Source organism: Nerophis ophidion, linkage group LG01 (assembly GCF_033978795.1).
Source record: "Nerophis ophidion isolate RoL-2023_Sa linkage group LG01, RoL_Noph_v1.0, whole genome shotgun sequence".
Taxonomy (NCBI): domain Eukaryota; kingdom Metazoa; phylum Chordata; class Actinopteri; order Syngnathiformes; family Syngnathidae; genus Nerophis; species Nerophis ophidion.
In genome coordinates this window covers 54,472,833-54,498,339 of record NC_084611.1, presented here as the reverse complement: position 1 = coordinate 54,498,339, position 25,507 = coordinate 54,472,833, and the positions used below count along the sequence as shown (strand labels likewise).

The 25,507-nt window shown below is 39.1% G+C and overlaps 1 protein-coding gene and 1 long non-coding RNA gene across 4 annotated transcripts in view; one reads left to right on the top strand and one right to left on the bottom strand.

Moving 5' to 3' along the window:
* Positions 1-8,148, bottom strand: part of LOC133557244 (potassium voltage-gated channel subfamily KQT member 5-like) — a 210,463-nt gene extending 202,315 nt beyond the window's left edge. For both annotated transcript variants that reach the window (XM_061907573.1, XM_061907581.1), the window contains exon 1: positions 7,644-8,148. In XM_061907573.1, coding sequence (XP_061763557.1) covers positions 7,644-7,990 — 347 coding nt within the window. In that variant the 5' untranslated portion in view covers positions 7,991-8,148. The remainder of the gene's footprint in view (positions 1-7,643) is intronic.
* A 3,121-nt stretch (positions 8,149-11,269) lies between these two features.
* Positions 11,270-25,507, top strand: part of LOC133557235 (uncharacterized) — a 90,682-nt gene continuing 76,444 nt past the window's right edge. For both annotated transcript variants that reach the window (XR_009807733.1, XR_009807735.1), the window contains exons 1-2: positions 11,270-11,335; positions 20,318-20,388. This is a non-coding gene — a long non-coding RNA (uncharacterized LOC133557235). The remainder of the gene's footprint in view (positions 11,336-20,317; positions 20,389-25,507) is intronic.

Genomic DNA, 25,507 nt, shown 5'->3' with positions numbered 1-25,507 from the left:
CCTGATGGAACCATTGCTGCGGGGTACGTGAGAGACTCCTGGGATAAACGGAGAATCATGTGCCTCTCAGTCTTTTCCATCGAGGACGTGGAAAACATCTACCTATTTGGAACTAGGATAGCGGGGCACCTGCTGATTGGGCTGGGCATAGCTCTGGTGTATCGTCAAATTCGTAAGACGATGGCAGCCGCTCAAGGAGCCCACAGGCTGTTCGTCGCAATGGAAGGTTTGGGCAAGGCTGTAGGAACAAAGAGTGTGGCGATTTCTGAACTAAATCGCAAAATGGATCACATCATGGAGAAGTTTGCTGAAAAGGAAGATTGAATTTAATTTGAGAGAGCCGGCATGGAGTAAGAACAGACAAGTCATTGTTTTGTCTGTTCGCGAAAAACAAACAATCTACGATTTGACTCCTTCGAATGGCCTTGACGCTAGGACCAAGCTGTTCTGAAAAACACCCTCCAGGACACCTCAATGATGGACGCTTTTGACCTCCCTCCCTTCTCAACGACACCTGGAGTTGAACTTTTTCAGATCGGCCTCAGTCTACAAAAACATTACACCATCACACCTAAGACAATTGGGCACAGACGCACAAACCTCCCCTCCTCCACCCCACGCCTTCACCACCGCTTGTTTTTCCCCTCGGGGCATTCCAGTGCTCCAACACCCCTTGTCCCCTCTGTGTGAGTTGTCGTGATTAAATGTAACGTGTTTATGTGTGCATTGCAAATTAGATTTTTTCCCTTGGACTCATCCTGGACCCCCTCCCGTCGGTCCAGCCTTTGACTGATATTTTTTTACTCTTCCCCCCTTTCCCAATATCACCTTTTTCCCACCTTTTTCGAGTGCCGTGAAAATGGCTGATCTGTTGGCGTCCTGTCTTGTCTCCCTGTAACGTATGTCTGCTCTTAGTGGGACTGTGCCGAAAATTAACTTTTCAGTTCTTATGTGTCTTGTGCATGTTAAGAATTGACAATAAATCATCTTGACATCTTAACTTGACCTGGGAACCCAATCCTCATCAAGGTTTTACCACTCCAGCAAAAGTGACCTGCACCGACTGGTCTGAAACGTGGCGAGGCTTTATCGTTGTTTGTCACTTTTGCAGCACTGGTCACATCAGCGTGCTAAATGCAACTCTCAAGGTTCAATACAAAAGGCCAGGCCAGGAATGCCGCCCACATCATTTCTCTCGGTCAAGCCCACTGCAACTGTGATGAAAGAAGTCATTCACCCCCAACACTCCTTCCTTATGTTCATCAGAAGCAGCTGGTTCTCCATGCAAGAAATTTAGATTTTTGCCTATCAACCACAATTTCTATGTAAGTCCAGACCACACGTTTTTCTCTTTATTGTGCATCCTAAATGGTAAGATATTGTTTGTACTTGATAGCTAACAATCAGTGCGTGTCCATGCCCTAAATTAGTTTGATTTGTCAAAAAGTTAGGCTCTAAATAAGCATCCTAGAACTCATGGAAACATCTAAATGCCATGGTGTTTGGTTTTGGAAAAGTTAGACCCAAAACACCTGGATTATGCGATTGAAAACCAGATCTCTCGAGTGGCACCATTCTCAACGCGTAGATATAACCCGGAAACAGGTACTGTTCAATCAAAATGAAGGCGACAAGTGGAATAAAGAGGACACTGTTTTTTTTTTGCTTCACAAATTACAAACCCCGTTTCCATATGAGTTGGGAAATTGTGTTAGATGTAAATATAAACGGAATACAATGATTTGCAAATCATTTTCAACCCATATTCAGTTGAATATGCTACAAAGACAACATATTTGATGTTAAAACATTTTTTGGGGGAAAAAAATCATTAACTTTAGAATTTGATGCCAGCAACATGTGACAAAGAAGTTGGGAAAGGTGGCAATAAATACTGATAAAGTTGAAGAATGCTCATCAAACACTTATTTGGAACATCCCACAGGTGTGCAGGCTAATTGGGAACAGGTGGGTGCCATGATTGGGTATAAAAACAGCTTCCCAAAAAATGCTCAGTCTTTCACAAGAAAGGATGGGGCGAGGTACACCCCTTTGTCCCCAACTGCTTGAGCAAATAGTCAAACAGTTTAAGAACAACGTTTCTCAAAGTGCAATTGCAAGAAATTTAGGGATTTCAACATCTACGGTCCATAATATCATCAAAAGGTTCAGAGAATCTGGAGAAATCACTCCAAGTAAGCGGCATGGCCGGAAACCAACATTGAATGACCGTGACCTTCAATCCCTCAGACGGCACTGTATCAAAAACCTACATCAATCTCTAAAGGATATCACCACATGGGCTCAGGAACACTTCAGAAAACCACTGTCACTAAATACAGTTCGTCGCTACATCTGTAAGTGCAAGTTAAACATCTACTACGTAAAGCGAAAGTCATTTATCAACAACGTCCAAAAACGCCGCCGGCTTCTCTGGGCTGGAGATCATCTAAGATGGACTGATGCAAAGTGGAAAAGTGTTCTGTGGTCTGACGAGTCTACATTCATATTGTTTTGGAAACTATGGACGTCACTGCAATAGTTTAAAACGAATAAAGCGCACTTTTGTGCATGATGTCACACAAGATATTTCAATAACTGTCAAATAAAAATGAGCTGCATAATAGGAAATCAAATAGTGTATGTCCTTCGCTATGTGGTAGGTTCCTGCGGACGTTATCTCCTTCTGTTGTTGACTATTTTTTTTCATACGGTGTTGATCTGCAAATGGTTGCTTTGGCATTTTGTTGGTGTGGCACCGGCTGGAGATGTTGACATGCGGAGTTTCAAGCACTCTTCATTCTCTAGCAGTTGACTTTTCAAATGATGCTACAAATTAGCAGTAATGCTACTTTTTGTAGCAACGCTTTTGCCGCATAAATGTTCAACATATTCCCGCTTGAAGCCAAACCACTGCCAGACGATGGATCCCGTACTGTTTATCTTAGGAATTCATTCTTCCTCCATTTGTTACCAGATTTGCACCTTCCCTCTCTTGTATTACCACACACACTGCACCGTTAGCATCACAGCTAACGTTACCATGTTGCTACCTCTCCGCTCCGCGGTAGCGTGTGACGTTGCACACGTTACATATGTAAGAAGCTGCGCTTGTTTTATGTCTCTGTGAGAAGCAGAGACAAGAAAGAGTGGGATGAGCCTGCAGTGTAATACTCACAGCTAAAAGCAACTGCGTGAGAACATATACTCGAATATCACGATATAGTCCTTTTTTTATATCGCGCAGAGACAAACACGCGATATATCCAGTATATCGATATATCCCCCAACCCTAGAAAAATGTGTTTTTTTTTTCATTATATGACAGAAATACCAATATATTGTACTTGCATATTTATAATAATAATGTCCACACTTCAAAGTCCAGAGTTAAAAGCGATGACTTTGTTCCGTTACCCCCCGCCCCCTCACCCCAGACTGAGGAATACCCTCATTTCACATTCGTTCTTAATGTGTCCATGGCCAACTATGCCAATAAGACAAAACAGCAACCCAAAGCCACAGATTGAAGTTTGCAGTCCTGTGGGAAACACCGCAAGACATCCAGTATGGAACTGATTAATTCCTCGATGTTATCTCTCCTGTAATCATTTTGCAATGCGGTCTGCAGAAAACGATGGAAAGCGCCACTACCTTAGCAACTGACACTGTTGGAATTTCCACAAAACACATTAAGATATTCAACCCTCTCCTGCCACCTGGCGGCTAAAGAGGATAGTGCAACACCCTCGACCCTCATTCGTCACATTTCATGTGTCAGGTAAACTATGACGAATGGGATTATACTAGGGGTGTAACGGTACACAAAAATTTCGGTTCGGTACATACCTCGGTTTAGCGGTCACGGTTTGGTTCATTTTTGGTACAGTAAGAAAACAACAAAATATAAAATTTTTGTTTTTTTATTTACCACATATGCGAAATCCATCCATTTTCTAGCGCTTATTCCCTTTTGGGGTCGCGGGGGGGCGCTGGCGCCTATCTCAGCTACAATCGGGCAGAAGGCGGGGTACACCCTGGACAAGTCGCCACCTCATCGCAGGGCCATATGCGAAATCTTCCACCAAAAATATTTCTCTTAGTGGAATATTCTATGGAAAGCAATGGGAACCTTGGATAGGTCAATAATTCATAATAACACTGATTTTGATTCAATATTATGTTTTGAGCAATGACAGTTTGAAAGAAAAAAAACCCAGCTTTGTTTTATTAGTCAACATTGCAACTTTTTCTAAATTAAATTGAACTTTTAAGCTTTTTTTATTTCACTTTTGTTATGTTTTTGTTTATTTTAACAGTATTTTTGGAAAGTGCCGTGGGCCTTTAAAACATTAGCTATGTGCCGCAAATGGCCTCTGGCACACTTTTGACACCCCTGCTATACATAATAAAAATCCAATAAATCTATGGGTAAAAAGTAGAGCCTAACGACGCATGCGCATTTATCATAACCCTCCCGCTCTCTCTGTCTCTGCCCCTCCCTGACGAATGCTGCTGCGTGCACAATTTGTTTTGTTTTTAACCCCTTCTTAACCCCGAACGTACATTGAAAATACACGCAACCCAAACTTAAAATGCCAGACATTTGAAGCATTTAAGAAACTCCACCCGGACAGCCCCGCAAAAGAGGACATATCCGGTGAAAAGAGGATGTATTGTCAGTCTATCGTAGCCCGGTCGCTGCTAGCATGCCTTGTGTTGTGCCTCGTTGTGCTTGTTTACACAACGTGCGGTACGCTACTTAATATGTCCGCGTGGAAACTCGTTCGGTACACCTCCGAACCGAACCGAAATCCCCGTACCAAAACGGTTCAATCTGAATACACGTACCGTTACACCCCTAGATTATACCAATATAAATTGTTTTTTTTATCTATTTCGTGCTCGGCTGCACAACTGCATGAGCATTTCTACAACCGAAGTCAACTAAAGTGTGCATAGTTTGACTTCTAAACTAAACAAGTGGTTCCAATTCAAACGACTTGTGCCCACCAACCCACCCACCCACACACACACACACACACACACACACACACACACACACACACACACACACACACACACACAGACACACAGACACTCACACATACAGCACAAAGATTGCGCTCATCAGCCACCATGTGCGTCAACTTCCTTCCTCTAAACAGCCATGATGCTTGAGCAACGGTTGCATGCGTGGTAAGGGCAGACAAGTCAAGCTCTCGAGCCATATGAACCATGCGTGACCCCTTTTCTACAGTGCTGCATGTACCCTAGAGCAGGGGTTCGCAAATGGGGTATTCTGTAAGTGTACCCCTGCTTGTTTTGTAAGTGTACCCCTGACTACAGTACATACAGTGGCTTTCAAAAGTTTACATACATAAAGAACAAAATGTAATGGCTGTCTTGAGTTTCCAATAATTTCTACAACTCTTGTTTTTTTTTGTGATAGAGTGATTAGACCACATGCTTGTTGGTCACAAAAAAAATTAAAGTTTTTTTTTTTTAATGAATTTATTATGGGTCCACTGAAAATGTGAGCAAATCTGCTACAGCAATGTTAATATTTGCTTACATGTCCCTTGGCAAGTTTCACTGCAATAAGGCGCTTTTGGTAGCCATCTACAAGCTTCTGGCTGAATTTCTGACCACTACTCTTGAAAAAAATAGGTGCAGTTCAGCTAAATTTGTTGGTTTTCTGACTTGTTTCTTCAGCATTGTCCACACGTTTAAGTTAGGACTTTGGGAGGGACATTCTAAAACCTTAACTCTCTTAAGTCATTCCTTTACCACTTTTGACGTGTGATTGGGGTCATTGTCCTGTTGGAACACCCAACTGTGCCCAAGACCCAACCTCCAGGCTGATGATTTTAGATTGTCCTGAAGAATTTGGAGGTAATCCTCCTTTTTCATTGTCCCATTTACTCTCTGTAAAGCTCTAGGATGATTACCTCCAAATTCTTCAATGTAACCACGTAATAACATTTCTGTATGTATACTTTTGACCTAGCAGATTTGCTCACATTTTCAGTAGACCCATAATAAATTCACAAAAGAACCAAACTTCATTAACAATTTTTGTGACCAACAAGTATGTGCTCCAATCACTTTAACACAAAAAAAATAAGAGTTGTAGAAATTATTGGAATCTCATTATGTTAGACATTATGTTCTTTACAAGTGTATGTAAACTTTTGACCGTGACTGTATATGGTACAGATATTCTACCTGAGATGTTAAAAAGTTATATTTTTTTAAACAACACAGCTTTTTTAAAAATTATAATGCCCCCTAAATGGACAGTCCAAATTAATGGCTTTATTTCTAATTACTTTTAATATATATATAAATATATATATATATATATATATATATATATATATATATATATATATATATATATACATATATATATATATATATATATATATATATATATACATATATATATATATATACATACATGTATATATACATGTATGTATATATATATATATATATATATATATATATATATATATATATATTTTATTTTTTTTATTTTTTTACATTTGTTTATATGTGCAAATGTTTCAAACATGACCATTAGAGATGAACACAGTTTTAATAATAATAATAATAATGATAATAATAATACATTAAATATAGATTGTGTGTCCAAAAATGCTTTTCTCGGGTTAAAGGGATGGAAATAAATATTCCACTTGAGTGGAACGGTTTGAGAATTAACATCTCCCTAAAATGGACAGTCCATGTTTTTTTTTAAATGAGTTAAACTTGTTTTGTTTTTTTTATATTTAATTACTTGTTTGTTTTTTTACATGTGCAAATGTTTCAAAAATGACCATTACAAATGAACACAGTTGTAATAATAACAATAACAATGATAATAATAATAATAATAATAATAATAATAATAATAATAATAATACATTAAATATAGATTGTGTGTCCAAAAATGATGTTCTCTGGTTAGGGGGATAGAAATAAATATTTCACTTGAGTGGAAAAGTTTGAAAATGAACATCTCCTTAAAATATACGGCTTTATTTTTAATTACTTTAAAAATATAATTTGGAAATTACATTTCTTTACATATGAATTACATATGAAAACAGTTAAAAATAATACTAATAATAATAATAATAATAATAATAATGATAATAATACATTAAAAATAGATTGTGTATCCAAAAATGATGTTCTCTGGTTAGGGGGATGGAAATAAATATTCCACTTGAGTGGAAAAGTTTGAGAATGAACATTCCCCCAAAATATACGGCTTTATTTTTAACTGCTTTAAAAAATATAATATTTAAACTACATTTCTTTATATGTGCAAATGTTTCAAACATGACCAATACATATGAACACAGTTTTAATAATAATAATAATAATAATAATAATAATACATTAAAAATAGATTGTGTATCCAAAAATGATGTTCTCTGGTTAGGGGGATGGAAAGAAATATTCCACTTGAGTGGAAGAGTTTGAGAATGAACACCCTGCAACATGCAGCCCCACTCTGCAGAAAGCATGATTTGATTCCAAGTGCATTTCTGCGTGGAAGATATGCAAAGAAGTGCATTCCTCCAGAGAAGCATCAACAGGTGTGCACTTTAAAAGAAGCAGCAACTCACACAAAGGCGTGGTAGATGAAGGCCCAAGCTCGGGGTCTCTCCAGGACGTTGTACAGGTAGTTCTGCAGCCGCCGGTAGCGCACGTTCCTGCGGCCGCTCTGCGCGCTGTATATGAGCGGCTTGCCCAGCAGGCTGAGCCGGGCTCCCTGCTTCCCTCGCAGGCAGTCGGAGCCGCCGGCGGCGTTCGAGGCTGACAGCAAGCCGTCCCCGGCGTTGTTGTTGTTCATCATCATCATCGTCATCATCCCCCCGGACTCGACATCTTTCGCGCCGTCGCTGCGGTGGCCCGGCGATGTCCTCATCCAGAGCCCGGCGCCGCCTTCATCTCCGCCGTGGTTCCGTGGCATGGCATCACCCAAGCGGGCTTCGAGTGCGAGGAGGAGGGGAAGGCGTCCGGCATGGACGCAGGGGGGGAAAATGTGGTTAGAAGTGCAACAGAAGGCTGCTTTGACCGCCCTCTGTCCTGCGCGCCAACCTCTTCTCTGGCACCGCGTGCACCAAATGTTTGCCTGCACTTGGCATTATTGCGTGTGCAAACGGACTGAAACTGCAACGTTCGGCTGGGAAAAAAAGCAAACGCCATTGATTTAACTTTATACATTTTCAGTTACTCATGTGTGCATTTTTTTTTATCTGAAGTCGGTCGGAAAACTATAAAACACGCAACAGTTTGTTAGATGCGACACGTTTTACACGAGTCCCGTCACCAGGACTCTTGTTTTGGCCAAAGCCGTCAGACCGGATGTCAAACGCAGCGCTTTAATTGTGAAGGCCGGAACATGTCGCGACCAAAATAAGACTCTTTACACGGTTCTATATTATAAGCCTCCGGCGCTGTTTATATATATATATATATATATATATATATATATATATGTATATATATATATATATATATATATATATACACAACTCAGTGACGTGCAGTCAAGGTTAGGCAGGCGAGGCGGGGCCTCACCTGCCATCATAGAAAGAAAAAAAATGTTAAAAAAATAATAATAATCATTAAATTGTTATATGTATCCAGTGATTATATTATAAAGTTATTTTCCATTTAACTTCACCAGTTTTATATTATTTTTATTGAAAATTGTTGAATTTTCACATTTGCCGTTCAAATACTGAGCAGTGACCAGCGGTGAGTCACGGCCAACTGAGCCTCACCCTGATTGCGCAATGACTCGGCTAATTGCTGGCCTGCTGTGCAGTGAGACCGTATTGCTATATAAATTATATCATGCATTTCCATAGTTTAGTTAGCTGAGGTATATAATGTACAGTGTATTTTGTCAGCAACTGTATGTGTGTAATGTATTTCTTGTGCTGGGCAATCATAAAACGGCTCCGAAGACCCACTATGTGAGGCACCTGTTCTCCGGCCTCCTAGTGGTAGAGGGCGCTAGTGATCCCAGAGATCATTCTTGCACTACTCGGCTAGGCTTGGGACATCTGAAGCCGGTATGTTTTAAAATTGTCATTTGCCTGCATATTGTAAAAACAACCGTCCAACATTTTACAACTAATGGTAAACTTATAGGTGCCGACCAACAGGTCCGAATTGCGACGAAAGAGTGTGTCGATGTTGAGATATTAGGTCGAGTTGGTAAGTGAATTTGTTTGCTAATAGTAGGTACTAGCCGTACCCATGTATTTTCTATGGGTGGTTAGCACCGGTCTTAATCCCGTTTCCTCAATGTTTTTGATCCGATTGAATTTATATTCAAGTCGAGTCTTTATTTTGGGTACTTAAATATGGTGACTGAGTATTGTGGCATTTTAAAGCCATCTGTATTTTTTATGCTACAGTACAACCTGCCCATAAACTGAACTTTCACTACAAACTGCCATATCCACAACCCTAACCCGTGTGGCCGTAAGAACTATGAATGCACATATGGACTGCGATCAGTCTCATACGGCTCCTATAAACTTGAAGAAGTTTTGATATTACTTTATATGAATTACCTGAACTAAACCAACATTGTTTGTTGAGATTTCTTTCTGTTTTTTCTTTTGTTTTGAACAGCCATTCCTATTAATGTATGTCCACTAATTGTTGCACTGTACATGTTTAAATAACACCAGTATCATTTAAAGTATTTAATTGTGTCTGTCCTTCTCTCTCCGAGTCGTAATTTGGATTTCTGATTAGCCCAAATATTGAAAACTTCTACAATACTAGCTAAAGTACCTGCTACATTAAGTTAAAGTACCAATGATTGTCACACACACACTAGGTGTGGTGAAACGTGTCCTCTGCATTCGACCCATCCCCTTGATCACCCCCTGGGAGGTGAGGGGAGCAGTGGGCAGCAGCGGCCGGGAATCATTTTTGGTGATTTAACCCCCAATTCCAACCCTTGATGCTGAGTGCCAAGCAGGGAAGAATGCTGGTATGATCTTTTAAACATAACCCGTTAACTGCAGCCAGTCAAATGGTGAATAAGATACTCTATAGCAGAGGTCTCAAACATGCGGCCCACGGGCCAATTGCGGCCCGCGAGACGTTATCATGCGGCCAGTGCTTTGATATGACAATTTAATGTTGGTGCTGCCCGCGAGTTTAATATGAAGGGCGCTTGACAGCGTCATATTTGCCAACGTCCCCAATTTTCCCGGGAGACCCCTGAATTTCAGGTTGGCAATTTTCTCAAAGCCCGTGTTGACTTATACCAGATCAACAATATTCCGGGAGTGCCATAATGGCACTGCCTTTGGTGCCCCCTACTTCCTGGACTGACAGCGTGCAAGCCCAATTGTATGTTGCATTTGGCCATGTAAGCCACACGTGTGTTTTTGCAGGATATATTTGATCAACAGCTACACACGTCACACTAAGGGTGGCCGTAAAAAAACTTTTAACACAGTTACAAATATGTGCCGGACTGTGAACCCACACCAAACAAGAATGACAAACACATTTTGGGAGAACATCCGCATCGTAACACAACATAAACACACCTAAACAATTACCCAGAATCCCGTACAGACCTAACACTTCCTGGCTACAATATACACACCCCTGCTACCACCAACCCCCCAGCCCCACCCTCCCTACTTGCGTCGGTTGAGGTGTTGTATATTGTAGCCTTGCAAGGTGTTCTGGGTATTTGTTCTCTTGTGTTTAAGTTGTGTTAGGGTGCGGAAAATCTCCCAAAAAGGGTTTGTCATTCTTGTTTGGTGTGGGTTCACACCAAAAAGGGTTTTTCATTCTTGTTTGGTGTGGGTTCACAGTGTGGCGCATATTTGTAACAGTGTTAAAAGTATTTTTACGGCCACCCTTGGTGTGACGTGTATGGCTGTTGAACAGGTACATCACAGCCACTGACGTTGTTCAGCTCAAGTCTCATACGACATGTTACAGAGCCGGCACATTAGTTGTATGATGTAAAAGCATGCGCGATGACATGTAGTTTAGCAGTAGTCTTCTTTTAGGGGTGCGCGGACCCCTGGAGATTATTGAAGGTATGCCAAGGGTTCTAGTGAGACTTATTAAAAACATTCTGCAAAATTGCAGTGTTGGATTTATCATGTGTATTTGTTATATGTATATGTATTTATGGCGGGCTTGCTTGGGAGTTTTAAGATGGGCGTGGCTACCACTGTCAGGTGACTACTTGGGTAGCTTTTAAAATGGTGTCATTGTTCGTTTGGTAAAATACAGCGTGCGTCGTCACCGGCATACCCCACTGGTAAGATCATTTTATTTCCGCCGTTCTTGGTTAAATCAACTGAACTATTGTTTAAAATCCATGTTTGCTCGCTTCCTTTCTTTTTTGTTTGTTGTGTGTTCGCTAAGTCCGCGGCGCTTGTTGTGCGGCTGGCTGGTTGTTTGACAGCCAGAGCAAACATGCACTGTTTTAGCTTTTGAACGACATCGGCAAAATTATTAAGTTAAAGGGTACAACCACAGTAATGTGCAGGTTGAAAACTTTTGTATTAGAGTGTTGTCACGTTGTGTGTGTCCGGCTGAATTTGAGTGATCGTAGGTTTATTCTTGGCTTGAGTTCGAAAATACCGGCACTTTACTTCCTGGTTTGGCTGATGGGATTTGTAGTTCTCTAATGTAGTTCTGCTAAATGTGTAATGTGTGGCTCAAACAGAGCGCCTGTGTTTTATGTTTTGTTTTAGTATGCTTGTCCATGAATCATGGCGACATTATAAATGATTCTGATCACATTTAAAACATTATATGACATACGTTAATGATGATGATAAAATGTAATGCTAAAATTAATAAGTTAGGATAAAATCACAGTGATTGATAGTATGTCATATCATGGTTGACAACAATATGGTTCAGTTGATTAATTCATGTCCATTATTTACATTATGATGATTCAAAAATAGATACATTGTTTTGTTATGTTAATGTTTACTTTTAGGTTATTACCTGCTGCTGCTGCTGTTGCAGTACCAAATAAAACAAACAAAAAGTGCACAGCGAGTAATTCATTTTATGCTGAGTGACGACCCCTATTCAGAGGGCCAATACGGGAAAAACTGAACATGCAGCAATCCATAAATCTTTTAAAAATATGTTTATTGAAGAATATTTCAATGAAGTATGAATGTAATTTCATAAACTGAAAAGAAATGCAACAATCCAATATTCAGTGTTGATCGCAAGACTTTTTGTGGACATGTTCCATAAATATTGATGTTAAAATATTTCTTTTTATGTGAAGAAATGTTAAGAATGAAGTTGATGAATCCAGATGGATCTCTATTACAATCTCCAAAGAGGGCACTTTAAGTTGATGATTACTTCTATGTGTAGATATCTTTTTTTATATAATTAAATTAGTTGTTTATTTTTCAACAAGTTTTTTTTTATTTTTATATCTTTTTTTCCAAATAGTTCAAGAAAGACCACTACAAATGAGCAATATTTTACACTGTTATACAATTTAATAAATCAAAAACTGATGACATAGAGCTGTATTTTACTTATTTATCTCTTTTTTCAACTAAAAATACTTTGCTCTGATTAGGGGGTACTTGAATGAAAAACATTTTCACAGGGGGTACATCACTGAAAAAAGGTTGAGAACCACAGCTGTAGAGGACGTTAAAGGCAGTGCAGTCACGGCAGCCCATAATAATGTCGGCCGGACGCCGCCCTGCCAAAAAACTGCCCAGCTGGACTATAATGCTAGGGCGGGAAAGCCATTCATAGAAGGTAAATTCATTAAAAAGTGCATGTTAGATTTTTTAAGAAATCTTTTCTTGCGGCCCAGCCTCAACCAGTTTCTGCATCCAGTGGACCCCAGGTAAATTGAGTTTGAGACCCCTGCTCTATAGGGTTGATATGTTTGTAAATCTGACTGTGATGAAGTCAGTGCCTCACCAGCTACAGTATGAACCTCACCGCACGTCACTGATATAGATTATATATATATATATATATATATATATATATATATATATATATATATATATATATATATATATATATATACACATATACATACACATATATATATATATATATATATATATATATATATATATATATATATATATATATATATATATATATATATATATATATATATATATATATATATATATATATATATATATATATATATACATACACATATATATATATATCTACAAACTTTATGGCTGGCTCACATCGTGGTCACTACGTGATCACGTACGACCGCCAGACACTTCTGGATGTGGACATATCGGGCCGTTTTGGAGACGCGTGCTTGCTAGACCTGCTAACTAGCACGGGAATACGTCGACGGCTACATCCAGCGGCCTGTGAAGCAGGGGAGTATAGTAGCAGCGGGGGCCGTCTACGGAGCAGACGCCAGCGGTGTGATCGGAAACGCGGATGCCGAGCGGGGCTAAAAACAAAGCAGAAGGCTAATCCCCACAGAACACCACTTCCCTCCATCCTGAAGCCGGATTTAAATGGAAGATGCAAGACTACTGGTCTGGGTAAGGAGTCAGTTAAATTAGAACAAGTTTTTTCTGCTTTGAGTGTTTCAGAGTTGGACATGTGTTTTACTGAGGTGGCTAACTATGATGCGTGCAGTTTATCAAAGCAACAAACAAACAATCGGAAAATTCCCGTCGTATCAATTCCTAGATATGGTCGTAATTATACTAAATGCACTGGGCATAATAAACACAACATTATTAATATTGCGACTACGGATAATTTGATCAAAAATTCCCTAAAAAGGCCCACTACCTATAATATAGGTTTTTTAAACATAAGATCATTGTCTCCCAAAACGTTGTTAGTTAATGATATCATCAGAGACAACAATCTTAACGACATCGGTCTCAGCGAAACCTGGCTTAAACCAAACGACTTTTTTGCGCTAAACGAGGCATGTCCTCCTAACTTTACACATGCGCATATTGCCCGTCCTCTGAAAAGGGGTGGGGGGGGTCGCACTAATATACAGCGAAAACTTTAACCTTAGTCCTAACATAAATAATAAATATAAATCGTTTGAGGTGCTTACTATGAGGTCTGTCACACCGCTGCCTCTACACCTGGCTGTTATCTACCGCCCCCCAGAGCCCTATTCGGACTTTATCAATGAATTCTCAGAGTTCGTTGCTGATCTAGTGACACACGCCGATAATATAATCATAATGGGGGACTTTAATATCCATATGAATACCCCATCGGACCCACCGTGCGTAGCGCTCCAGACTATAATTGATAGCTGTGGTCTCACACAAATAATAAATGAACCCACGCATCGCAATGGTAATACGATAAACCTAGTGCTTGTCAGGGGTATCACCGTTTCCAAAGTTACGATACTACCGTGTACTAAAGTATTGTCCGATCATTACCTTATAAAATTCGAGGTTCAGACGCATGTTCGGCAAACTAATAATAATAATAACTGCTATAGCAGCCGCAACATTAATACGGCCACAACGACAACTCTTGCTGACCTACTGCCCTCGGTAATGGCACCATTCCCAAAGTATGTAGGCTCTATTGATAACCTCACTAACAACTTTAACCACGCCCTGCGCGAAACCATTGATAACAAAGCACCGCTAAAGTTAAAAAAGGCTCCAAAAAAGCGTACCCTGTGGTTTACAGAAGAAACTAGAGCTCAGAAATTATTATGTAGAATGTGCCGATTGTATTGTACCATATGGCCTAGCTCCATCCTATCTTGCCGATTGTATTGTACCATATGTCCCGGCAAGAAATCTGCGTTCAAAGGACTCCGGATTATTAGTGATTCCCAAAGCACCAAAAAAGTCTGTGGGCTATAGAGCGTTTTCATTTCGGGCTCCAGTACTCTGGAATGCCCTCCCGGTAAAAGTTCGAGATGCCACCTCAGTAGAAGCATTTAAGTCTCACCTTAAAACTCATTTGTATACTCTAGCCTTTAGACTCCCTTTTTAGACCAGTTGATCTGCCGTTTCTTTTCTTTTTCTCCTATGTCCCACTCTCCCTTGTGGAGGGGGTCCGGTCCGATCCGGTGGCCATGTACTGCTCGCCTGTGTATCGGCTGGGGACATCTCTGCGCTGCTGATCCGCCTCCGCTTGGGATGTTTTCCTGCTGGCTCCGCTGTGAACGGGACTCTCGCTGCTGTGTTGGATCCGCTTTGGACTGGACTCTTGCGACTGTGTTGGATCCATTATGGATTGAACTTTCACAGTATCATGTTAGACCCGCTCGACATCCATTGCTTTCGTCCTCTCCAAGGTTCTCATAGTCATCATTGTCACCGACGTCCCACTGGGTGTGAGTTTTCCTTGCCCTTATGTGGGCCTACCGAGGATGTCGTAGTGGTTTGTGCAGCCCTTTGAGACACTAGTGATTTAGGGCTATGTAAGTAAACATTGATTGATTGATATATATATATATATATATATATATATATATATATATATATATATATATATATATATATATATATATATATATATATATATATATATATACATATATACATACATACATACATACATACATACATACAAACCCCGTTTCCATATGAGTTGGGAAATTGTGTTAGATGTAAATCTAAACGGAATACAATGATTTGCAAATCCTTTTCAACCCATATTCAGTTGAATGCACTACAAAGACAAGATATTTCATGTTAAAACTGATAAACATTTTTTTTTGTGCAAATAATTATTAACTTTAGAATTTAATGCCAGCATTATGTGTATGTATGTGTATATATATATATATATATATATATATATATATATATATATATATATATATATATATATATATATACATATATAGATATATATATATATATATATATATATATATATCTATATCATTCTATTTTAGTTATTTTATTGAGATTACAATCCCCTGGGGCTGTTTTGTACTGTTTTTATACTTACAAACCCCGTTTTCATATGAGTTGGGAAATTGTGTTGGATGTAAATACAAACGGAATACAATGATTTGCAAATCATTTTCAACCCATATTCAGTTGAATATGCTACAAAGACAACATATTTGATGTTCAAACTAATAAATATTATTTTTTTTGCAAATAATCATTAACTTCAGAATTTGATGCCAGCAACACGTGACAAAGTAGTTGGGAAAGGTGGCAATAAATACTGATAAAGTTAAGGCCTGCTCATCAAACACTCATTAGGAACATCCCACAGGCTAATTGGGAACAGGTGGGTGCCACGATTAGGTATAAAAGCAGCTTCCATGAAATGCTAAGTCGTTCACAAACAAGGATGGGGTGAGGGTCACCAATTTGTAAGCAAATTGTCGAACAGTTTTAGAAAAGCATTTCTCAACGAGCTATTGCAAGGCATTTAGGGATTGTACCATCTACGGGCCGTAAAATCATCAAAAGCTTCAGAGAATCTGGAGAAATCACTGCACATAAGCAATGATATTACGGACCTTTGATCCCCCAGGCGGTACTGCATCAAAAACCGACATCAGTGTGTGAAGGATATCACCACATGGGCTCAAGAATAAGGGTTTATAAAATAAAAAAAATAAAAATACAAGACAAAATTACTTACTTCGTAACTACTCTTAACTTACTTGTTCAATAAATGTCTTTCATTAGGTGACATGACGCCAGCACACCCCGGATGTTTGACACACTGCTGAACACAAACTTCCTAAAACACTAGACAATTTTTTTTTTTTTTTGTGTGTCTGTGATGATTTTAATAACCACAAATGTCATTTAAACACATTAAAACATTACCAACAAAATAGAAAAATAAAATAAACGTCTTTGTACCTATTTTGATTTATATTAATTCTCAATTGTTTGTAAATGTTGCAATTTATAAATACATGTTTATAAGATAAAAAAAATAAATAAATGACAAAATAGACTTACTTACTTGTTTAATAAGTATCACAATATTCCCAAAGATACTTTTATTAGGTGACATGACGCCAGCACATCCCGGATATTTGACACACCTGCTGACCACAAACCTCCTAAAACACTTTACTTAAAAAAAAAAAAAGCGATTTTTTTTTTGTATGTCTTTGATGACTCTAATAACCACAAGTGTCATTTAAACAAATCAAAAAATTACCAACAAAATAAATAAATATTTTTTTGTACTTATTTTGATTATTAATTCTCAATTGTTTGTAAATGTTGTAATTTATAAATAAAGGTTGATGAAATAAAAAAAATAAAAAATAAATTACAAAATAGACCTACTTACTTTTTTTTAATAACTGTCAAAATGTTCCCAAATAAGACACTTTCATTAGGTGACATGATGCCAGCACATCCTGGATGTTTAACACACCTGCTGAACACAAACCTCCTAAAACACTTGACATAAAAAAAGCAATTAAAAAAAATGTTTTTATGTATGTCTGTGATGATTCTAATAACCACAAGTGTCATTTAAACACATTAAAACATTACCAACAATAAAACAAATAATAATAAAAAAACAAAACAATTCTTTATCATCACAAGGGAAGGTGTCCAAAACGGGAGGGACAAAACAGGCAATTGAAACAGGTCGGACCGGATGTCAAACGCAGCGCTTTTATTGTGAAAGCCGGAATAGGACAGGACTCTGAACACAGTTCTTTATTATGAGCCAATGGCTTTGCGCGTTGTTATATATATATATATATATATATATATATATATATATATATATATATATATATATATATATATATATATATATATATATATATATATATATATATATATATATATATATATATATATATATATATATATATATATATATATATATATATATATACATATATATATATATATATATATACATATATATATATATATATATATATATATATATATATATATATATATATATACATATATACATATATGGTGGGTTGTTCAAACCCCGGCCGAGTCATACCAAAGGTGGCAATAAAACCTGCTTAGGGTCTACATAGCCTTTCCCGCACGTGTTTTGTTTTACATTGTGTATTGTTTTTTTTTCTGTGTGGGCGAATAAATAATGAAAAATGAAAAAGCGTGACGATAGTCTCTCATCGTCCCTCTTTTACCAATCAAAATTACCGCAACAAATTGCTCTTAGCAAGTTCAAAAATGCTCTTAATGTCAGGAACACAGTAAGAAGTGGTACTAATTCAAAAATATATTTTTTTGTCAAATTGATTCGTTGAAAACAGACAGCCCACTATTTGTGTCTAAAATGACCCAAATGCCTGATTGTTGTTTCATGCTTGTAATAGCGCAAGTCCACCAGCCGAGGGGGCTGAAGCCATGCAGCTGGGTATAAAGTAGCTGCTCCAAGACTGAAGAAGAAGAATCATTTTAAATATAGTTTGAAGACATTAGTTTAACTGTTGCGTTTTCTGTCCTGTAATGTGCTGCATTTTCTCCGTTTTGCATCACAGGTGAAGTAATAATGAGTTGTCCAAACATATTTACTAGTTAAACATGTTAACGATGCATTGGAAGAGTTACATGCAGAGCATTTAAGTACATGCTAACCCGCTAATGCTAGCAGGCTCATTTCATGCCGACAGATCCACAAAGTCATCAATTTGAGAAAAATAAAAGATAGGATGACCTGATAAATTATTCAATTTTTAGATGTTACATGTTTATGTGTGCTAATTACCTGCTCAGCGAGAAATCAAGTATTTAAAATAAAGAAATTATACTATTTTTTAAAGGGGATGGCGTGGTGGTGTTGGGGGATGGCCTGTGCCGGAAACCGGGATTCCGGGTTAGATCCACACCTTCTACAAACCTTGCAAGACACTTCACTCTTGCTCCTGATGGGTCGTGGTGAATGCGTGTGTGAACGGGTGAACGTGGAAATACTTTCAAAGCGCTTTGAGTACCTTGAAGGTACAAACCTCGTTTCCATATGAGTCGGGAAATTGTGTTACATTTAAATATAAACGGAATACAATAATTTGCAAATGATTTGCAAATCATTTTCTATCATATTTGATGTTCAAACTGATAAACGTTTTTCTTTGCAAATAATCATTAACTTTAGAATTTGATGCCAACAACACGTGACAAAGAAGTTAGGAAAGGTGGCAATAAATACTGATAACGTAGAGGAATGCTCATCAAACACTTATATGGAACATCCCACAGGTATGCAGGTTAATTGGGAACAGGTGGGTGCCATGATTGGGTATAAAAGCAGCTTCCATGAAATGCTAAGTAATTCACAATTTGTAAGCAAATTGTCGAACAGTTTTAGAAGAACATTTCTCATGTGCTATTGCAAGGAATTTAGGGATTTACCATCTACGGTCTGTAAAATCATCAAAAAGTTCAGAGAATCTGAAGAAATCACTGCACGTATGCGATGATATTACGGACTTCTGATCCCTCAGGCGGTACTGCATAAAAAACCGACATTATTGTGTAAAGTATATCATCTAATGCAGTGGTCCCCAACCACCGGGCCACGGCCCGATTGGTACCGGGCCGCAGAAGAATTTTTTATAAAAAAAAAAAAAATTTTTTTTTTTTTTTTTAATTAAATCAACATAAAAAACACAATATACACTTACAAATAGTGCACTAACCACAAAAACTCCCTTGTTCATGACAAAAACGTCCCTTTTTCATGACAAAGAAAAAAAAGGAAAAAAAAGGCTTCAACAATTAGTTTCCTCAGTTCCCAAATGTTTATTGAGTGTTGTTAAAAGAAAATGTGATGTAACACAGTGGTGAACATGCCCTTTCCCAACTACTTTGGCACGTGTTGCAGCCATGAAATTCTAAGTTAATTATTATTTGAAAAAAAAAAAAGTTTATGAGTTTGAACATCAAATATCTTGTCTTTGTAGTGCATTCAATTGAATATGGGTTGAAAAGGATTTGCAAATAATTGTATTCCATTTATATTTACATCTAACACAATTTCACAACTCATATGGAAACGGGGTTTGTAGAAATAGTGCTCTACAAGTTAAGGTAAAGTACAAATGATTGTCACACACACACTAGGTGTGGCAAAATTATTCTCTGCATTTGTCCCACCACCCTTGATCACCCCCTGGGAGGTGAGGGGAGCACTGAGCAGCAGCGGTGGCTGCGCCCGGGAATCTTTTTTGGTGATTTAACCCCCAATTCCAACCCTTGATGCTCAGTGCTGAGCAGGGAGGTAATGGGTACCATTTTTTATAAAGTATAACCCATTTTACAATTTTTTTTTAAAGCTCTCTTTGCGAGGAGCCCGCATGGACCCCATGTGACCCCAAGACGAAGGAAACAGCAGAACGACCGGCAGGTGAGAGTTTTATTTACCGGTATACTCAAACAAGGAGGAGAAGTCATGAATCCAGTATAAGGCCCCTACAATAGTCAATCCTCGAGCCCAGAACAGGCAGGCATAAATAGCGGCCTGATTGGCAACTGCAACCAGGTGTGCCGGGCTGCCAATCAGGGACAGGTGAGGGAGAAAAGCGCTCAGGGTGACATGCGGGAAACGGAAGAAAATTAAGAGCGCCGACAGGAAACAAACACCAAACCAATGAAGTGACAGATCGTCGCACTCTTTTTTTAATTGGTTTTAAAGTATGCTGTAAATCTTATGTATTCATTCATTCAATTCATCCTTTGTGTTTGGTGGAAGCTAATGGAAAAAAATGTCATGTCTCGAGTAGTGTTGGTACCGGTACCAGCATTATTTCGATACTTTTCCAAATGAAGGGGACCACAAAAAATAGCATTTTTGTCTTAATTTTAACAAAAAATCTTAGGGTACAATAAGCATATGTTTATTATTGCAAGTTTGTCCTTAAATAAAATAGTGAACATACAAAACAACTTGTCTTTTAGTTATAAGTAAGCAAACAAAGGCTCCTAATTTAGTCTGCTGAGATATGCAGTAACATATTGTGTCATTTAGTGTGTGAATGTGAGTGTGAATGTTGTCTGTTTATCTGTGTTGGCCCTACGATGAGATGGCGACTTGTACAGGGTGTACCCCGCCTTCCGCCCGATTGTAGCTGAGATAGGCACCAGCGCCCCCCGCGACCCCAAAGGGGAATAAAGCGGTAAGAATGAATGGGTGGGTGGATTAGTCTATTATTTTGTCAAAATTATTAAGGACAAGTGGTAGAAAATGACTTATTAATGTAATTGTTAATATCTGCTTACTTTGTCTTTTAACATGTTCCATCTACACATCTGTTAAAATGTAACCTCCCTGCTTGGCACTCAGCATTAAGGGTTGGAATTGGGGGTTAAATCACCATAAATGATTCCCGGGCCAAGCATAGCTGCTGCCCACTGCTCCCCTCACCTTCCAGGGGGTGATCAAGGGTGATGGGTCAAATGCAGAGAATAATTTCGCCACATCTAGTATGTGTGTGACAGTCATTGGTACTTTAACTTTTTAACTTATTCTTCTGTTGTTTGGATGCTTTACAATAGTTGTGGATGATACCACACATCTTGGTATCAGTCTGATACCAAGTATTTATAGGATCATACATTGGTCCTATTCAAAGTCCTCATGTGTCCAGACACATATTTCTTGAGGTTATAAACAAAATATAAATTTGAAAAAACGAAAGAAGATGTTGTGATGCCATAAAAATAGTAATATCGACTCGATACGCTCCTGCACTTGGTATCATTATAGCGGATGTCAGGTGTAGATCCACCAATAGCGTTTGTTTACATGTTGACGCCGGTGAGCTACGGTGTGTAGTGAAGCATGTTTAGCTATTCCTCTTCCTGCATTGATGATACTTGTAGGAAAAATATTTTATTTTTCGCCATGGAGACGAGGATTAGTGATTTAGAAGTAGCTAAAACACTGCAGACTTTGGCTGGACTTTAGCCATGAGCTAGCTAGCCATGTCTTAAAGCACCTCTTCCTGAGGGCGTTTCAGTGTTATAACTTCACCTTTATCATTAGTTTTTAAGGCAAAAAGCGTCCGTTCTCCCTTTTCTTTCCAAACACTGTGTCTGCTTGTTTAGTACTCTGTGATTGTGCCCTATCGAACATGCTCCTTTGCTCGTAAACTAGCAATGACAATACGTGGCGACGGCTGTGGCTGGGGGACCGGCACATTTCAGAGGCGGTATAGTACTGTGGAAGGGGGCGTGGTCGGCGCGCCTCCTGCAGGATTGAGGTGTGTATGGACCGGCCTCAAAGCACAGCTGGCAGGTTATTGGATTACCCAGCTGGGATTATTCATCCATGCTAATCAGTAGCAGCCGGGCTGACACACACTGTTGGAGATGGTGTTGCTGGTGAGCAGACATAGTTGCTGGACATTGCCGGAGAGAATAAGCCAAAAAGACTGAAAAGTCACGTAACAGAGACCGTCGTGAGGAACTTCCAGACGCAAACACTAAAAAGTTGTAGCGTGGAGTGTGGTCCTAGCGTGTGTGCTCTCACAAATAAAGACATTGATAAAACCAGACCCCGGGCTACTGAGAAGATCTGTCGGTATCAGGGGACCCACGGGAGAAAGACTACAACACGTACCGAATAAAATTAATTAGTATCGCGGTACTATACTAATACCTGTATACCGTATAACTCTAGTCTAGAGAGTAATACAAACACTGGGGTTAAAAAACAACAACTCTGAAGTAGGTTATTTATTGTATTTCAAATACTTTACATCCGGTGTTCTGTTGATGTCTGCAACCTAACCCTAATGTGCCCCCTTGCACCTGGCCCCTGCAACATTGTTCTCATTGGGTTGGTTTTGTGGGATCAGAGCAGAGGATGTCACTGTGGTTTGTGCAACCCTTTCAGGCATCTGTGATTAAGGGCTGTATAAGTAAACTTGATTGATAGCTTGACTGATTGGAAACACCCATTGTAGCGGTTGCCCTCTAGTGGGTTCTTCAGACCACCACACACTGCCAGGAGAGCCCGAAATTCTGGGAATAACACTGTTTTTATTTTTCCTCAAATCGCGCAGTCTTTTGCTTTTCAGCAAAGTGTCTTTTCTGCGTCTGCGACTCTCAGCAGCACCTCCCGCTCCAACTACTCGTCTCATCATTGCTGTTGATAATAAAGGCAACAGGTGATTAGATCACAGGCCCACCTGGGCCATCTACACAGCTGTTGCTGTCTTCCAGGCCGGTCCTGACACACCCATATTTCGAAAAACTTCTCAAATATCGCAAAAACATTTGTATTGCTCTCATGAGGAGGTTTTACAGACCTTTTAATATTAAAGTGTACCATTAACATAGGTGTCAAAGTCAAAGCCCGCATATGAATTACCTATGGCCTGCGGGATGATATTTGATTAGTTTTAGAACCGGCCTGCAGGCCACAGCTGCCTGCTGCTGTTTTGCACGCACCGATACTCCATCAGCGTTAGCGCTAGGAATGTTACGTCTTAGAATATTGTCGCCGCCCCCGCTCAACCATCTGTGCGCTCAGTGAGAGCACCGTGGGCCACGCCCACGAGCGATCCCTCTCCGCTGTGGGCGCGCCTCTGCACGGCTGCAGGAGATCTGAAATAAGCGCACCTGCCTACGATGAGCGAGCTACCTTCAAAAGCCTGCACAACCTGCCACCCTGGCCAGAATGTCCCGTCAGCGATCATCCTGCTCTATGCAAACCTTGCTTCGCTCTCTGTGTTTTCCACCGTCGTGTCTGTATAGTCCCACATTTTCCCTTGTCGTCCTTCATGCAGTCTGCCTTTGTTCCACGTGTCGAGCTGTGCGTCTCGTTATTCCTCGTTTTTCCCCCTGCTTCCCAGACTGCCTCTTGGATCTCAACCTCCCGCTTGGACACGGACCTTCTCTGCCTAGCCCTTTGGATTTGTCAGCTTCCTCACTCATCATTACAGTACTACACAGCAATTAATTTCTACACATCACACTCTTGGATTTTGTCACACTCCATTTCTTTAGTTTAAGTATATTGTTTTTTACTATTTATATATTGGCCCTGCGATGAGGTGGCGACTTGTCCAGGGTGTACACCACCTTCCACCCGATTGTAGCTGAGATAGGCACCAGCGCCCCCGCGACCCGAAAGGGGAATAAGTGGTAGAAAATGGATGGATATATATAGGGCTGGGTGATATATCGATATACGCGATATATCGTGGGTTTGTTTCTGTGCGATATAGAAAATGACGATATCGTAATATTCGAGTATACGTTCTCACGCAGTTGTTTTTAGCTGCGGGCATTACACTACAGGCTTTTCCCACTCCTTCTTGTGTCTCCTTCTCACAGAGTGTAAGCGCACCTTCTTACATACGTCACATACTTCTTACATACGTCACATACTTTCATGTCATACGTCACATACTCGCCCAGCAGAGAAGTAGCAGCGTGGCTAACGTTAGGCGTGATGCTAGCGGAGTGTTGCGAAGGCTCGAAAGAAGATGCGAATCTGGTAACAAATGAAGGAAGAATTAATGCCCCCAAAAAAGAGCACGGGGTCCATCGTCTGGCGGTGGTTCGGCTTCAAGTGGGAATATATCTAATAGACAACTTTAATTTGTCAAGTGTGGGGCACAAGCGTTGCTACCAAAAGTAGCATTACTGCTAATATGTAGCATCATTTGAAAAGTCACCTGCTAATAACATTAATAAATACGTTTTGGTAAATTGACTTAGTTGTGATTTCCCTCTCTGCATGAAAGTTAAAATGAGCATACCGGTATATTAATGCAGTATGAACAAGAATGTTTTAATGTAGACACACAGAAACATCATCCTGGTGTGATTATATGTAGCAAGTGTTCATTCAAGGCTAAGGCAAAATACCGAGATATATATCGTATATCGCGATATGGCCTAAAAATATCACAATATTTAAAAAAAAGCCATATCGCCCAGCCATATATATATATATATATATATATATATATATATATATAAGATGATATATGCGCCTTATATTGTAACCCGGTGTGCCTAATATATGAATAACATATAGATATATATTAGGGGTGTGGTGTGGGAAAAAATCGATTCGAATATGAATCGCGATTCTCACATTGTGCGATTCAGAATCGATTCTCATTTTTAAAAAAAACAATTTTTTTTTTTAATCAATTCAACAAAACAATACACAACAATGCCATAACAATGCAATCCAATTCCAAAACCAAACCTGACCCAGCAACACTCAGAACTGCAATAAACAGAGCAATTGAGAGGAGACACAAACACAACACAACAAACCAAAAGTAGTGAAACAAAAATTAATATTATCAACAAAAGTATATATATTAGTTATAATTTCAGAATAGCAGTGATTAAAAGTCCCTCATTGACATTATCATGAGACATTTATAAAAATAAAAATAAAGAAATATAGTGTCACAGTGGCTTACACTTGCATCGCATCTCATAAGCTTGACAGCACACTGTGTCCAATGTCTTCACAAAGATAAAATAAGTCATATTTT